The sequence below is a fragment of the Pleurodeles waltl genome, chromosome 12, assembly GCF_031143425.1.
Source record: "Pleurodeles waltl isolate 20211129_DDA chromosome 12, aPleWal1.hap1.20221129, whole genome shotgun sequence".
Lineage (NCBI taxonomy): Eukaryota > Metazoa > Chordata > Amphibia > Caudata > Salamandridae > Pleurodeles > Pleurodeles waltl.
This window is the reverse complement of record NC_090451.1, coordinates 491,837,003-491,855,291: the sequence shown is the minus strand read 5'-3', so window position 1 is coordinate 491,855,291 and position 18,289 is coordinate 491,837,003. Positions and strand designations below refer to the sequence as shown.

Genomic DNA, 18,289 nt, shown 5'->3' with positions numbered 1-18,289 from the left:
GGACAGCTGAACAACCTAATCTCCCCATCAACCACTAGGAGTTGTTAGCAATCCAACTAGTCCTCAAGGAGTTTCTTCATCGTATTCAGCACAGGGCAGTTGTATTCAGGACGGACAACTCAACTGCTATGTTCTACTTGCAGAAACAGGGCAGCACACACTCCCTGCTGTTGTCTGCAGAGGTGTAGCTTCTGGGGGCGGCGTGGGTGTGTGTGTTTGGAATGTTACACCCCCCTAATAAATGTATTTTCTGATAGTTGGTGACAGCTAGGTATTGTGAGATGTCAGTCGTCATATTGCAGTACAAATGTTTAGACGCTTTCACTCTGTTTTAAAAGTCCTTAAAAATATTGGTTATTTTACAAAATATTGTGTTTTCTCTTAGTACTAATAATTTGCATTCCTCTCACGTTCCACTGCCCATTAGGCCCCTCTCATTCACCCTGCTTGTATTTTAACATTATAAGCCAGTCTGATTGTCGGAAAATCTGAAGCTCACACCCCTCAACCTTACTGGCCAAGCTACGCCTCTCGTTGTGTACTTTAGCCCAGAGTATTTGGTGCTGGGCGATACAGTATGAAGTCCATCTCCTTATAGAGTACATACTTGCGGTGGGCAACGAATTTGCAGTTCTGCTTAGCAGTATGCATCAACAAGTCTACGAGAGGAACTATACCCTCAAGTCCTGGTCCTGTATTTCTACCATTGGTAGCGGGGGCAGGGGAAGGCGATGGACGGTTTATCACATAGACCTATGTGCCACTGCCTAAAACGCGAAATGCCCACAGTTCGCTCCAGACTACAACATCCACAGTCCATAGGCAATGTGGATGTAGTAGTCAGGGATGTTTGCCTATGCTGTTCTGCCCACTTCTTCCATTTGTGGTTCAGAAACTTCATCAAACATTCCTCTCGCTCATTTTAGTAGTCTAGACATGCAGACAGTCCTGGTTCACCATCCGTCTCGACCTCTCCTTAGTCTCTTACAAGAAGCTGCCCAACTGGCTGGATCTTCTTTCTCAAAAACAAGGCACTCTTGGGCATCCAAACCCCAACCATCTAAATCTTGCAATGTGGCTGCTGAACCCCAAGAATTTGGGCACCTCAATCTGCCTGCGGAATGCACGACCATGCATGACCATTCTTCACATGCCCATGACCAGAGCCTTTTTTGCGGCCAAGTGGAAATGGTTTGTGCATTACTCTCTCCCTAACCAGATGAATCTCTCAAAGCATCAGTTCAATACATTGCTTCCTGCTTGCAGAAGTAAGTCTTGGCTTACACTTCTGTCAGACTCCACTTGGCTGCTGTCGCTGCTTATTTCCAAAACCGAAAACTCAATTTGCTTTTCATGGTGCCTGTTACCAAAGCCTTCATGGTAGGGCTCAAAAGTATTTTTCCATCATGGGTGCCACCTGCTACGGTGTGGAATGTCAACATTGTTCGCACTAGACTTATAAGCCATCCTTTTGAACTACTACACCCTTGTCCCTTACAGTTCCTTTCCTGGAAGGTGACTTGTCAGGTAGCCATCGCTTCTCTCAGGCATGTTAGTGCGATATCAGCTCTTACCATGGAAAACCCTTTTTTCCAAGTACACCACAATAGGGTAATCCTTAGTAAAACCCTTAAATTCTTACCTAAGGTGGCCTCTATTCACCTTAATCAGACTATAGACCTTCCATTGTTCTTCCCACACCTAGAATCAGTAGCAGAACAAGCCCTTTACACTTTAGATGTCAAGAGAGTGCTTATGTATTAACTAACAGGACAAATCCCTTGTGTGAGGCACAACAACTTTTTGTCTCCTTCTCCAAACCACTCAAAGGATGTGCTTTCTCTAACACAGGTATAACAAGTTGGCTGGTCAGATGCATACAGACCTCTTATGCAAAAGCCAAATTACATTTGCCTGTCCCATCCAGACCCAACTGTACCCGCAAAAAAAGGAGCTTCTGTGGCTTTCATGAGCAATACTCCTATGGTTGACATTTGAAAGGGAGCTCTGTGATCTACCCCCCACATATTTACAAAACATTACTGTGTGGATGTTTTGGCTCGCCAACAAGCTAACCTTGGTCAGGCTGTCCTTTGCATGCTTTTCCAATCTTCTGCAACATCCTCGGCTAGCCACAGCTTCTGGGAAGACTGCTTTACAGTTTAGGTATAGCATGTGTATCTACAGCTACACCTTCCTCCCCAGACGCCTGTAGGTGTTACAGACCTTTTGTTTTAATTTTTCATCTTTAATCTTTCCTTCACCTGGTCATCTTTGTTTCTTTATGCTGCATCTACATTATCACACTTGGTGCTGAAAAAAAAAAACAATGGAACTGATGCCTGTATGTATTACCAACAGTAAGTAGAGTTGCTATAGCTTGTGACTAGAAAAGACTTCTCTGAAGAAACATATCAACACTAGATGGCAGGGGTATTCACAGCATATGACTCTACAGCACGATATGCCACAAACTGGTGCTTACAGGGTAGGTAACCTTTTCCTTCTACCGAAAGTGATCGCTTTATTTAATATTGTGCAGACTATCACCCTTCTGCATTGTTTGTGCCACCTCACCCCTCTGAGGAGGAAAAACAATGTTATTGTTTGAACTTTAAGAGGGCTTGAAGCTTTTATATTGATGGCACCAAAGAGCATTGGTCGAATGATCAGCTTTTTGTGGGTTTTCCTGGGTCAAAGAAATGCAAAGCAGTGCAAAACAGTCTGAAGTCCCGATGGACTGTTCTCTGCATGAAGATCACTAGTGAAGAAGCAGCCTTCAGAAGACTTATGGTTTCATTTCACCTGATCCAAGGCTGATACACTGCAGTAACACAGTGAGTACTTGGACATTTGTCAGGCAGCTACGCAGGTGTTGGTGCATAGGTTCATGAAGCACTACTGCCTCAACAGTCAGGTTCTTCAAGAGAGGCATTTTGCCTGCTTGGTACTGCAGGGCTTTGTGGTCTGAGCCAGTCCATAGACCCACTGCCTTGGGAGATACTGCTGTGGTATCTAGTCATAAGATGAGGAATCTGCGGTTAGAGAGATATCCATCAGTAAAACAAGTTACTTATCTTCATTAACACTGTGTTTGGTGGATACACTGCAGATTTCTCACTGACCATGATGCCTTTCCATTCTGTGAAATGGCCTATTTTTCGATGTAAATAGATCCCAGTCTGAAAATCTGCACACAGGACATACCAATCTGCCAATAGGTTCTGCTTCTGAGGACATGGACAGCCTAAGAACGCAAGTGACATCAGTGCACATCGGTGACACATATGTGGCTCTGCTCAGCACTCCTGTATTGGAAGGATGTCTGCACAGAGCTGCACGACACAAACTACCAGTGCTAGGAAGTATTGTTTTAAAGTTTCCAGACCCACTCTGATTTCTCCAAAACATTCACAAGGAAGTTATATGCAGTTCCATTTGTCACTTCTGGAGTGGAACAAAGTTGGTGCAGAGCCACACAAATACCTCTCAATGGCATGCAGGAGCACTGTTTTGAGTTTGTGGATCCAGTTTAGTACTTGGGGATATTCACAAGTGGAGGAATCTGCGGTTAGATAGATTATCCACCAGAAAGAACATTACTGAATGTAAGTAACTTGCTTGTTACAACATTAAAGTCCTATCTACTAACTTTGCTAGTGTGTGTTTAAACTTTGCAACAAAATAATGCTGTTGTGAAATGTTAGTTTGTAGATTTTGTTTTTTATAAGGAGAAATATAAGGCAGTGCTATCCTCACTTGAACATAATGAATTCTAAGTATAGCAATATGTTATGTTTCATAACTTTAAAATGAGTATATTTGTGTTTTGGCTGTCTATCCTTTTAAAACAGTCCCTAATATGCTTCATAAGATTCTAAAGAGTATGCACTTTCTTTGCAGCTGTCGTTATGGAGCTGCTGAGCCACATACTATAGCTTCATTTTTGGGAGGTTTGTATCCTTTGTATGTGTTTATATTGGACAAGGTGCCCAGCCTTCATCTCATGAGGGGACCCTTGCATTAGCAATATTGCAAAATCTAGATTGTGAGGAACTTTATGATGCCTTTTAACATGTCATGAGTGATGCGATATGTGAGGTTATGAGTTATGGAGGAGGCACAGGTTAGAGTTAGCTCACTGAGCTATAGTTGGCGAATTTCATTTTTGTTTTTTTATTTTTGTTTTTTTTTGTGTGCTATTTAAGCTTTGGTTGTTAACTCATTTCAACAACTAACTATAACATTTCTTTCACTTTTGTTTTTTTTAGTGAACTTCTAGAGTTTTTTAACAAAAGTTTACAACCATACCGAACTATAACATGACTTTAACCTTTGTGTTTTTGCAGTGATATATATATATATATTTTTTATGTTAGGAAAAATCGTTACACCATACTTGACTATAACGTCTGTTTAACCTTTTTAATTCAGTGAATTTCTATGTTTTTTTTAACATGAGCAGCCAACACCTCAACTGCACCACAGCCCTAAAGGGGATTGGTACAGGTTCACCCTCTGCTGGTGGCCACAGCAGTCTGGCCTCCGTGGTCAGCTTGCTGCCCCTGGCTCCCTATCTGCGTGCCATGGCTCCTCCTGCCTACCCTCCCTTGTCCCATCTGCTGTACCTGGCCCATGCGTCTGTCCTTCGTGATCAGCTTGCTACTAGCCCGTGCGCTCCATTCTCCATGTGCATGCCCCTGCTCCTCCCTTCTGTCCTCCATGGTCCATTGTGCTGGCCTTGTTGGCTTGTTTACAGTGGTCAGGTTGCTGCAGTGATCACTTGATTATTTGTTGCACAAGTTACTTAAGCGTTTTTTGCACATTTCTTTAATTGGAATATATTTGAGCTCTCGTTTTCTCAGGCTGCCATCTTGGGAGACTTTGTCATCAAGCTCCTTCATTTCTTCATTTATTGCTGTATCCTCTGTAGGAAATGCTTTCAATTTTACTGCTTTGATTCCATAAAGTTGGTGTTCAGGTGTGCCACACTCATGTCATAAATACAGAACGCTAGCACTCTAATTGCTCTATAGTACAATGTGGTAAAACTGCGGTGGATCACCATGAGGTTAAGTGGCATGTTGCTGCTGGTGTTGAAGCACATGTTTCTGTGTACATGTCAGAATGTTTCAATACAATGTATGAGAAATATGTTTGAGAACTCATAGAAAATGTGTCCAAATTCCAAATTATGCTTTCTATAGCACTAACCATAATTTCTATGAAAAAACAATCCCATTCATTTTGGTACTTTGTAAAGGAAATGTTTTAGATTTTACAGCTTTGATTCAGTCAAAAAAAAGGTGTCTCACATGACAAATGTGATTGGCTTGAGAATGTCTCTGTCAACGTGCTAATTTTCAGCTGTCGATAAACTTGTCAGCGGCCATAGGGGGCTAGGTGACTGACCGCATAGTATTTCTAAGGGGTACCCAAAAGCATGGAAAACTCAAGTCCCACACCAGGTAAAAAACATTGAAACCAGTGCCCACTCTCAACTCAGAAATTGCAAACCCATGAGCTGACATTTTAAGTACCGGATTCAGCCACTATTTTGTGAATGATGCACAAATTAATTGATTCGTGAATTTCAAGCAGTGGGAAAAAATGGGCAAAGACAGACAATATGAGTTTCTGTGTGCCCAACTGCTGCTGTTCACGGCTGATGACTGTGTGCAGTACAGGTTAAATGCTGGAAGTGATTAGGCAAATGGTCTAGCTTCAAGACAGGACCAGTGCTCAGCTCCTGTTGTGCACAGCTAAAGGCGCTTCACAGCAGGTGTTGGTTGATGGCAGGTTCTCTGCCCAGGATGCGTGAGGCAAGACCCTCCGCCCAACACCCACAGAGGATTAGGTGCAGTGCCAGGCCAAGCCTTTGGATATCAGTTGGTGTGCAGCAATAACTGACAGCAGGATAATTCAGCTTAGGGCCTAGCAGCTAAAAGCCATGCCCTGAGTAAGATGGGTGCTTTTGTGGGGTTTGGTGCAGGGCTTTGGCCATAGGCCAGACCTTGTGAACAGCCTTGCTGCATTTGGCCTAATGTCCTGTACAGCAGAGGTTAAAAATTGAACCACCTCATAAAAAATAATGAATTTTGCTGAAGTAAATAGTTAAAAACTGAGTTATGGTTCTGGCTCAAACCCCTCAGATCACTGACGTTCACCAGCTGTGGTTATCAATGTACACAACATGTCAGAATTTGTCTGGTCCACCACAATCAAAACTAGTTTTCTAGTTTGCCAGTGGTGCACAAAGACAGACATTGTGATTACATAATGAGTGGCACAAGTTATTGCTTTTGTTGTATCTGTTGTAACCATAATTGGCAAATTTCAGAGGTTTGATGCTTCTGAAGGATATTTCTTTTTTATTCCAGGTTAATTTTTATTGACAATTTTATAAGACAAGAAATAAAGAACTGGTACAGAAGAGAGGGTGATAATCACAAAATGTGATATGAGATTAGAATAGGGTACATCACAATTTACTATAGAGTAGTAGCATCAAGGAGCCAATGTGATGTAAAGTAACGATATAACATTCATTCATAACGTCCTAGGGCATATATGCTTGAGAGGAGCGTGGTGCTATGAGGTAGGGTGTAGTAGATTACAGTTGGACATCCCAAGGGTATTATTGAGTTGTGAAGAGGAGAGTGAAAAAGAGAGATGAAAGGATAAACGGAAGAGAGACAGCAAGAGAGCAGTGGGAAAAAAGTGGAGAAGAGGGGTGGGGATGAAGGAAAAAAGGGAGGTTTGAGGGGAGAGGGGAGTTGGCCTGGTGGGTACAGGAGGGGGTGGGGGAGTGATGTCATCTAAGCTAAAGTTGGGTCAGTGATGTAAGTATCTAGTTTTGAACAGATTTTTTGTTTTTTTCTTCGATGTGGTTTTCAGGAAGGTTTTAGCGAGTTATCTGCTCCCCTAGTGAATTGAACCCATTGCCACCAAGCGTGGACCAAAAGTTTAGAGAGATCTTTCCATTTGGATAGAATGGCTTTGAGACTGGTTGAGATAAGGAAATCCCATAAGGTGTGTCCTGCTGTGCCCAACCTAAGATGTGTTTCTGAGGAAAAGGTACCAAAAACAATAGAGGTATGGTGAGGGTCCAATTTATGTAAGATTTCTGAGATTATATTGCTGATTTCAGATCAGAATTTCTTAGCAAAGGAGTAGTTGAGTATCATATGTTGTAGGTTCTCTATCTCTTTTTCCACAGTGCCAACTTGTGTCAGATTCACGGAGACCTAGTTTGAAAGGTTTAGCAGGGGTCCAGTGGGTCATAATGGCAGTCCAAAATCTGCATTGAGCTAAGGAGCGAGCAATGTTATTGGTTGTGAGGTTAGCCCAGATGGAGGCCAGTTTAGTGTCATAGTATGTGCACTGTTCATATTACCTAAGATTGATTCCTATTTGTGCTGTATTGATTTAGTGAAAGAGGACAACACAGGTGTTAGAGTAAAGTTTGGAAGCTACGTTCCCCCCTTACTAGTGTCTTCAATGTGATAGGGAGATCATTAGTACCCGGGGATTTATGTCCGGACATGACGGCTTTGATTTTTAGAAAGCGGTAAAAGTCTGTCGTCGAGTTGGAGTTTGGATTTATTGTGTGAGAAGGGTACTTTTTTTGGAGGGAGATTCCCAGATCCTTTATTAATAGGATGCCTTTTTGTGCTCATTTCTTGAGAAATAGTGTCCTGCCTTCTGATTTCAGATTTCAGTCAGTCATTATACCATAGTGAGGCCAGGAGGGAGAAATGCATTTTCTTAGGGAGTTTGTTGTCAATTTTCCAAAGGGCCTGTGCCGTGTTAGAGGAAATGATTGACAAGTGTTCTGTCCTTATTTGTTTGGTGGTGATAAGGTAGAAAGGTTGAGCAAGATTGTTTTCAGTAGCAAGCAAATGGTAAAGAGCGTACCAGATAAGGAGTTTAAGCCTCCAAGTTTCTTTCGCAGTCTTAGTTTTTTTAGTGCAATTCTCGTTTTTGTGGGGGGGGGGGGGATTTCCCGAGGAACGTGGTGAGCATTATGTCCAATTTCGCAAGGAATTTGTCTGAAACATTGATTGGAAAACATGCTAATCAGAAGGTTGACAAGGGGAATGATCATCATTTTGATGGTGTAGGAGGCTGGCCTGGTGTGTGGTGGGTATCTATGGTACTTACATCGTATATCATGTCCAGGAATCCCTTATTAGTGGGGTGTAGGCAGTGTCTAGAAGCCAGGCTCTCTAGAGGTAGCTGTGGATGAGCACCCAAGGCTTATCTAGGAGGCATGCAAAGCTCATGCAATACCATTGTAGTCACACAGTACTCACACACCTGAAAGAAAATACTCAGTGTTACAAAAATAAAGGTACTTTATTTTGGTGACACAAATGCCAAAAATATCATAGACTATACTCCCTTAGAAGGTAAGTATTACACAAATTATATACAGTAGTATGCAGCAATAGGCATAAAAACAGTTAGAAAAGAGTGCAATTAGTGAAAATCACAATAGTTAGAAATGGGCCTGGGGGAGCACAAACCATATACTAAGAAAGTGGAATGCGAAAGTCACTAAGAAAGTGGAACGCGACAGTCGCTCCCCACCTTAGCAAGTGTAGTGTGTAGAGGGGAGCTGGGAGTACTAGAAAAGCCCAATGAAAAATACCAAAACCCACACTATAGGCCAAGAAAACAGGAGCAAATCACAGTAAGTTTTCCAGATCACACACAGAAACGAGAAGAAGAATTATGCAAAACCCAGAAGGGACTGTAAAACACCAACAGTGGATTCCTCGACCAGAAGACCTGTGGAAGAAAGGGATCAAGTCCAAGAAGCACAGAAGAGTCCAGGAAGAGCAGGAGCCCCTGCTAACCCGGAAGAAGGTGGAAGAGGAGAACTACCGGTGGAGAAGAAAAGTCAGCACTGCACCCAAGAAGACGAAGTCTGATTTCTGAAGAGTGGATGTGACGTCCCACGCCAGATAGAGTATTGCAGTTTGGTTTGCATCTTCAGAGCCGCCAACAAGCCTTGGCACATGCAAAGCTCGCGGTTAGCGGAAAATGACGCTCCCGGGGACCAGGAAGGACCAGGTGGACTCTACCCAGGAGGGGGACCCAGAGGGGGCCCTCAGCGACACAGAGAGCCCACAGAACACCAGGCAGCGCACACAGGAGTCCCACTGGACGGGGACACGAAAGTTGCAGAAGAGGCCCATGCAGCACAAGGAGGTACTGTCTTGCGTGGGGAGACAAGGTCTTAACCTCCACCAAAGTGGGACAGCTGGAAGAGAGGACCATCTGGACCACTTCAGTCCACCACCTGTGATGCATGATCCACGCTGCTCCGCAGGAGAGGAGATCCACGCAGCCAGTCGTCGTCACAGTTGGTGCCTGCAGAAGCAGTGGAGTGACTCCTTCACCCCAAGGGAGATTCCTTCTTCCTTCTGATGCAAGTTGAAGATGGGCTGTCTTCAGAGGATGCACGACCAGGAAACTATTGCAGTTGCTTGCAGGAGCTGGAGATACAATGTTGCAGGAGGCGTCTTCCTTCTTTGTTGCAGCTTGTAGGTTCCTGGAGATTCCAGATGCAGTTTCTTCAGTGAGAAGGCGAATTGGAGGGTGCAGAGGATTCCTGCTGGAGTCTTGCAATCAGAATCTGAATAACCACCCAAAGGAGAGACTCTAAATAGCCCTGAAAGGGGGATTGGTCTCCTAACCAGGTAAGCACCTATCAGAGGAGGGCTCTGAAGTCACCTGCTGGCACTGGCCACTCAGATGCTCCCAGAGTTCCCTGCCAACCTCGAATCCAAGATGGAAAAACCCAGGGACACTTTGGAGGAGCTCTGACTACCACCCCTGGGGTGGTGATGGACAGGGGAGTGGCCACTCCCCTTTCCTTTGTCCAGTTTCACACCAGAGCAGGGACTGGGGGGGCCATTAACCCGTGTAGATTGGTTTATGCAAGGAGGGCACCAAATGGGCCCTTCAAAGCATTTCCAGTGGCTTGGTGAGGCTACCCCTCCCAAGCCTGTAACACCTATTTCGAAAGGGAGCTGGTGTAACACCCATCTCCCAACGGAAATCCTTTGTGCTGCCTTCCTGGGCTCGAGCATTTCAAGCAACAGAAAGGCAGAGACCTGTCTGGGAGGTGGCAGCAGCTGGGGCCGCCTGGAAACCTTCTAATACTTAAATGGCAATAGTGGGGGTCCTCTAAGGAGCCCCCAGAGTGCATGGAATCATACAACAAATGCTTGCAAAATACTTGGGGTATTGTGGAGTTAACATTATGTAGCTGGGCATAAGTAGTGACCTATGTCCAGTACACGCATAAAATGGCGTCCCCACACTCACAAAGTCTGGGTAAATGGGCCTTGAGTTCATGGGGGCACCTCTGCTAATGCATGGGTGCCCTCACACACAGGTACTTTGCACCCTGTTCTCTGGGCTGGAAGGTCTGCTATAGGGGTGACTTATAAGTGACCTGGTCCAGTGAAACTGGCAGTGAAAGGGTGCTTGCACCTTTTCATGCAGGCTGCAATGGCAGTCCTGCAGAAGCCTTTGCATTCGCTTCCTATAGGTGGCAAAATATATGCTGCAGCCCATAGGGTTTCCCTGGAGCTCAAATGCCCTGAGTACCTAGGTACCATATTCTAGGGACTTATAGGGGTTCCCCAGTATGCCAATTGTGGGTGAAATACAGACTTTTGGGAGAGAGAGCATAATCACTGGGGTCCTGGTTAGCAGGATCCCAGTGCACCCAGTCAAACACACTGAGGTCAGGCAGAAAATGGGGGTAACCATGCCAAGAAAGAGGGTACTTTCCTACAGATGGTCTCTCTTCGTCCCCACCAGGTGATTAATCCAGATGATCATTGTCTAATATGTCTTTAATTGTGTAAGGGTTGTTTTTTGTTGTAATCTACGATTTCTCTGAGATTTTGGCTGAACCAAATTTCTAGGTATTTTATTTTGTTGGGGGCAAAGACCATACTTTTGATGATTGAGCAATTGCAATGGACATTTAGAGGTAGGACCTCTGTTATGTCTCTTTTAAGACAGTACCAGGTGACTTAGGCATAGTCATTGATGGTTGACCTTATTTTAGGTAAAGCTGAATCTGCTTGAATTGTAAACAGAAAAATGTTGCTGGTATATGCCACTACTTTTTGTGGGCCTGCATAAAAGGGGATGCAAGGGATAACAGGATTCTCTCTAATGTTTATAAGGAGTAGTTCAGTGGTTAATAGAAGCAAGAGGGGAAAGGGGGCAACCTAGTCTGGTACCTCGTTGTAGGTTAAAGGAGTTAGATGGTGTTCCGTTACTGTTTATTCTAGCCTTAGTTTCCTTGTAAAGGGCAAGAATCATTGTAGAGAGATTAGGGCCTAGATTGATGCAGTATGGGTGGCTTGGAGGAAAGACCGCAAGACCTCATCAAAGGCCTTTTTTGTATCTAATGTGATCGGACAGGTGGGGCGATTGAGAAGGTGGGCTTTCTTCATGACCTGACTGAAGAGTCTGATATTGTCTGCACTGAACCTGCTTTTGATAAATCCCGATTGTGATGAATGAATAATTGTATTGAGGATAGGTTCCAACCTAAGTGCAAGGATTTTCAGTACGTTTTGTGATCAGTATTTATTATGGAGATTGGGGGATAGTTTTTGGGGTTTACCTTCTTTAGGAATACCTACTATGGTGGCACCTGCTGCGGTACCAGTGACTCTACCAGAGGAGAAAAACAGGAAAGTAGATCCTCTAAGAGAGTGATAAAGGACGGTCTCCAGGTTTGATAAAAAGAGGCGGGGATGCCATCAGGGCCTGGTGCCTTCACCTGTGTTTAATAGTTTGATCTTGTTTGACATTTCACAACGTGTAATGGGTTTTAATAGTGCATTTTTGTTTTGTTGTCTATTTTAGTGATAGGGACCTTGTTAAGGTACTTTAGGCAAGACTCATAGGGGATGTTGTTACTTTTGGAGTAGAAATTGTAGTAGAAGTTTTCAAAGGTGGAGAGAATATCCTCTTTGGTGGACAGTGTGCCTTGATCATTGGTGATGGAAGTTATTCCTGGCCTACAGTATGGTTTTTTCAGGTAAGTGGCTAGTATTTTCCCTGATGTATTCCATCCACAAAGGGAGATACCTTTGTGCCTTTATACAATGAGATGTACTTTGTTGCTTAGGATTTTATTGTGTTCGTACTTTCATTTTGTTAAATGGTTTATACGTGTATTGTTTCAGTTTAGTTTAAGATCTTTTTCGAAAGATTTTATTTGCTGTTCTGGGTTATCTAAACTACGATTGTCTTGTTTATTTTTCATGACATTAGTTTGATCATGTGGCCACGGATGGTGGATTTGAGGACATTCCAAACAATTTGTGGGTTAGGACCTGAATGTCTGTTAAATTCTACAACTTGTATAATTTCATTTTTAATCTTGTCCCTAAAAGTGAGGTTTTCTGAGAGGTTATTCACTTATTTAGGTTTGGGTGTGGTCTGGAAGATATCATATTGGAGGAATATGCATGCATGATGTGATACCAGTATTGGTTCAATGGAGGGATTTGGGTGACAGGGACATAAGCCATGTTAACTAATATGTAGTCTATGTAAGTAAAAGTGTTTTGAGGGTGAGAGAAAAAATATAAATCTTTGCCTGTTGGGTTGTAGAGTCTCCATACATTTTTTAATTTGTGGTTGTCAGGATCCACTTCTACAGATGTAACTCTAAGGCCAGAGGTTTTGGAGATAAGGGTAATGAGATATTTTTTTTTATTAATAGCTGCAGCACAGGATAGGTGATTGAGCCAGAGTTTATTTAGAAGGTTAGTTGTTTCATAGTGAGGTTTGACTTTTGTATGAGAATTAGGTCTCCTGTAAAAATTTAATTAGATCTGTAAGGGAATTAGGATGGCTCTGAAAGATATTTCAAACAGCAGGTTTCCCACCTTTAGAACACACCCCAGGTGCCAGACTAGATCCGGAGAAACTTGCTAGTAACGTTTCCATGTGTTGGCAGTTGGTGTCTTGTGGCTTCGTGGACACTCCCTACTCCTCCAGAAGTGGCCGAGTGAAGCCACATAAAAGCAGCCCCTCAAAACTGAAATATTTTCCTTTCTTTCTATGCCCTTTGCAGTGTCAGAACTATGAATACTTCTGTGACATTGTGCCAGGGAAATGTGAAAATGACAGGATCTAGCCCATCCTGAGACTGCAGGAAGCAGATGTCGGCCACAGACCGACACAGCTTTTGTCTGTGTTGCCAGTACTTCGGTCACTACTCAGTCGTGCTTGCTACTAGTGAGCCCAAATGCACCCCAAGGTGATTTGGGAACAAGAGGCAAATTGCTTCATCACAGATTGTAAGAGGCTGTGGGATTCAAAGCTGCTCCAAGTCGCTGACCTGCTTGCAGTCCCGGACAGTGGACTGTTCCGAAAAAAGTCACCTCTCCAGTCAATGTTTTTTGTTGTTATTCCAAGTCACACCACAAGTGCGAAAAGGCTATGCGGGGCTCTACGCCATCCCACCATTCAAGTCTGTTAAGAAGGTGCAAGGGTGACAAGCTAAAGATCTCAACCCTTAGGTGTCTTCCGAATGTGAACCAGCCCTGTAGCTGGCCCTGAATTTCCAGGGCTGCCACGAATTTCGCAGCCAATAGTAGCCTTCAAAGAGGCCCTGCTACAAATGTTTCCAGCTACCTTTGGGGTGCCTTCAGACCTCACAGGGGCCACTATTTAGACTTCTGCAAGTTGGCCCTTCCCCCAGTGCCAACTGACCTTTCTGGACTCATACTGGGCTTCTAACATGCTGCTTCGTACCAGCACACACCGGTCCTTAGGTTCACACCACTTCCCTTTGTGACTGCACCTGCTCTGTCAATGCCAGTCCCAGATCTGGAATCAGTCCCTGTCTCTGACCCGAACCAACGTCTGCCTGCTTCGGTGTGCTATGAGATTACAAAAGTGCAAACCGGTACATATTATTTGACTGTGATCCTCTGCTTTGATGCAAGTATAATCAAAGGTTTGAGGCTCTCTGGAATTCAGATTCTGATATGGTTCAGAACATGCCTACATTTTTTCATGTTACTCTGGGTGGCGGAAGGGCAGATAGTTTATTCCCTCCTCATTACAGTGATGTTAGCTTATATTTCGACCTACAAGGTAGGATGGAGCTGTGTCATGAGATGAAGCTGGGCGCACCACCAGGGCCACCAACAGAAGAGAGCTCCTTCCTTTAAATTTTGGATGTATATGGCATCCTACTATTGTTTCAAAGGCAAATTTAGTCACTGAAATTCTCAAGCCATCTTTGGCTGAACCACGCGTGTAACTCAATGAAGCAGATGCTTTTGTTTTGATGGCAAAGTTGGCGAAGCTATGTTCTTGCCCTCTGGTTAGTCCACCTATGGCTAGGCAGCATAGACTGGTCGCTGGTCTTCTCAATTTTCTGAACTAACCCACTAAATACGAAATCCTGGTACTGCAGGCTTCAATAAGTAAGATTAATTCAAATTCTTCCACGACCCATCCTCCAGCAGGAGTGTCTTAGGTGAACCTACACTTTTGGAAAGGGAATGTTCTCCTCGGCCAGCTTGAGCCTCACATCTATCCATATCATATGCCTTTGGGGAGGTACGCCCATACCTTGTGGGACATTGCCAGTGAGATCTTGCCAGTTGTCCTGGATGAACACTGGATCTTGTTGTATAAGATGACCAGGATGTGGCAATGTATGTTTTGCATGCAGGTCTGGACAATATCGACTGCAAAGGAAGAGGTTTTGTTACCAGTATTGTGCTTAGAAGGCATGCCAGGTTGATATCAACCATGGCCTGAGGAGTCTTGCAAGTATCCTTGATGTATATTCACTTTGAGTCCAATTTGTTTGGAGAAAAGCTGATTTGGTGCTAGAACAGATTTAGGATAGACGTGCCACAGCACAATCCTTGGGACTATAGTCTACTAAGTAGTAGTTTTACCAACACTAATTAATATTCAGAGGTTGTTCCAGAGGACTGGGCTACAGACAACCCCAGCTCTCCCAACCTGTACCAAAGCAACAGATCCAGTCTGTTAGAGGCAACGGTTGTGGCAGAATCAGAGGTTAATCAAAGCAGGCAGATACACTAGTCCTACAACTCTTCCTCACCTACGTAAGCAGCTTTGAGGCCACTTTAGTTTGTCCTCACGGACTCCGATCCAGTCGGTATGAGACAGCATATGTGGTTTTCTCCCCAACTGGAATCTATCACATCAAGCAGGTATGTCTTGCAGATTATTCAAACCGCTTTGTATTGCCTTTCATCTTCTACCCATCCCTTCTCCCCCTCCCCATACCAGGGAATCTTTTGGATGATCACTCCACAATCCTAATGCAAGGAGTCATGCTTCTCCTGGTCAAGGGTGCTGTTAAACTTGTGTCTCATTTTAAGAGAGGGAAAGGTTCCTACTTGAGCTGCAGTCTTGTGCAGAAGGACAGGACCATCATTGACCTCCAGCCTTATAATGCCTTTTTGAGGAGAAAGATTCAAAATGCGTATTCTCTCAGATTCTGTTTGATCTGGTTCCCGAGACTGAACTGTGTCCTTGGACTTGGAGGATGAGTATTTCATATGGCCCTCATTCCCATGGGTGTTGTCTGCAGTTTGTGATGAGGTTCAACAACTTCCAATTTACCATGCTGCCTTTCAGCCTTGATTCGGCCCCTTGGGTATCCACAAGTGATGGAGGTGGTTGGAGCTCCTCCTTAGAGGCCAGGGGTTAATGTATTTCGATACATTGACAACTGGCTGTTCAAGGCAGGCTCTCGCGGTCGGTGCCTGACATGTTTGGGGCTTACCATCCATAAGCTGAAATTCAATCTTATTCCCTTGCAGAGGATTCCCCTCGGTGCTATCCTTAATTCTGTGGCATTCAAGCCTTTTCCACCACCACAGCAAGTCCAGACGTTCAGGATATGATGTTGGCGTTTGAAGCTCAATCCCGGGGCTGTGTGGGGGCTGACTCTGAGGTTGGTGGTTGGTCTCCTTGCATTGTGTATCCTTCTCATCCCAGATGGCATATGTGGGGCCAGCAGTGGGACCTCCGATCTCAGTGGTCCCAGCATCAGGGCTGCCTCTTTGACTCATTCACATCTGACAAGAGACAGCTTAGGATCTGCATTAGTGGTAAACAAGCACCAACCTGACTGCTGTCCCATCCTTAACCAGATTTTACATTATCTCATTTTCATCTTGTCCGTCATGGGGAGGTCGTTGCTGGTCCTTGTGGAAAAACACTTGCCCCCATGTCATACTGCAAAAAACATGGCGGAGTGTATTCCTTGGCCCTGTGCCTTTTGTGTTAGCTAGCCCAGTGGCAAGTCTGTCAGGTAAACAATCGTCTGGCAGAGTCGGTGAATGCCAGAGCGGATGAGATGAGCAGGCATCATGTAACAGACCATGAGGGGTGTGTTCATCCTAAGGTTGTAAAGGACATACATGAACAGTGGGGTACACCCTGGCTAGATCTAATCGCCAGTGTTGAGACAGCGCAGAGTCAAACCTTTTGCCCTTTGGAGTTCCTTCCAAGGGACTAACTGGGAATGCATTTTTTGTTGCAGTGGGACACAGGGCTTCTGTGTGCATCCCACCACTACCTTCCCTACTTCAGGTTCTGATGCAAATCAGGGCAGACTGGGCTCATGTAATCTTGATAACCCCAGTCTGGACTAGGAGAATATGGTATCTGGGGCTTCTGAGCATTACCTGTCCGATCTGGCCAGCACTTTGGAAGGACCACCTCACTCAGTTATAGGGCAGGGTACTGCACCAAACCTCCATGTGTAAGGAATGTGCATCCGCCATTAACTGATTTTGATTTGCCAGCTGACTTGTTTGATGTGATCTTTGTAGTCAAAAGGCCTTCCACAAAGTCCGTCTGGTGTGGCACTGGGATAAATCTGCTGCGTGGTGTGGTGCCCAACACATTGACCAGTTGCAAGCCAAACTTTTAGATGGTTTTTCAATTGTTCTCTCAGTTGCCAAGCAGGGCCTTGCTATCGGCACAGTAAAAGGTTATTTTTTGTCTCTTTCCGCTTTTCTTTTTTATGTTTACTTGACTAATGTTCTTTATTCACATCACTGTTTGAGTTGTGGTTCATGAAAGTTTGACAGACACGTTTCCACCAAGCCATTTGTCCTGCCACAGTGCTATTTGAATTTCGTTCTGAAGTTTCTAATGTACACATGCTTTGAGCCACAGCACAGTTGCTCTTTTTGACTCTTGATGCTCAAGACTGTTTTCCTCATTACTATCATGTCAGTGTGCCACGTGAGAACTGTAGGTTTTTTTAATCAACCGCTTTACAACACCTTTTTCCCAAAGTTGTGCTGAGAATTCGGGTGGTCTGCTAATTTTTAGACTTCCATTGGTTCAACCCTAAAAAGGCTGCTGAACTGCTACATTGATCGCACAAACCACCATTGTGTAGATGATCTGCTCTTTGAGGACTTTTCTGGAGGGAAGAAGAGGACCTCAGTGCAGAAGATAATCTTGCCAAGGTGGAATATCAAAGTTTATTACACACTGGCCAGGAAACAATTTCTTTAAAGTCGGCAGTGTCCTTCTGCCTGAGCCAAGTCTTCCACAACAGTATTGGGTCAGAGGGTGTCAGTTTTGGTATCTACTAGTCTGCAACATGAACTTTAGTGCATAAATAGATGAAGCACTACTGCCCTGGCGTTCTGGTTCTGTAAGAAGGCCACTTAGCCTGCTCTTTCCTGCAAGACTGTGTACTCTGAGTTCACTCCCCAGACCTTCCACCTTTAGGGGCGGTATTGCTATGCTATCTGTTTAAAAATGAAGAATTTGTGGTTTGCAGTCTCCATCGGAAGAGCAAGTTACTTCCCTTCACCAACCTTTTTTCTGTTGGATATTCTATCTAAACACTGGCTTCTCGCTGCTCCTCCACCCGTTCTGTGGCATGGCATCTTTGACATCTATAGGGGGCCCCAGGTAGAAATCAATACACCGTCATAAGCCTTGTGAGATGCTCTGACACACCAGAATGAGAAGTAATAAAGATGTCGAAATGCAGGGCTGGTTCTCATATGCAGCTCTGTTCTTTCACTTCTGGGGTGGTATGGAGTCACCTAGGATCCACACCGAACTGCCTTCTGCCATGCTGAAGCAGTGCCGGAAAGGCAGTCCGGTCACAGGCTAGGCACTGGGAGGTGGAATAGGTATTCTAAAGGCAAGGACTCTGCAGTTAGAGTATCCACCAGAAAGATTGTTGACAGAGGTAAGTACCTTGCTTTTC

At 44.4% G+C, this 18,289-nt stretch overlaps 1 protein-coding gene across 1 annotated transcript in view; it reads left to right on the top strand.

Moving 5' to 3' along the window:
* The window catches only part of NAE1 (NEDD8 activating enzyme E1 subunit 1), a 308,399-nt gene that overhangs the window by 270,869 nt on the left and 19,241 nt on the right, over positions 1 to 18,289 (top strand). The window contains exon 19 of the mRNA XM_069217198.1: positions 3,904 to 3,953. Coding sequence (XP_069073299.1) covers positions 3,904 to 3,953 — 50 coding nt within the window. The remainder of the gene's footprint in view (positions 1 to 3,903; positions 3,954 to 18,289) is intronic.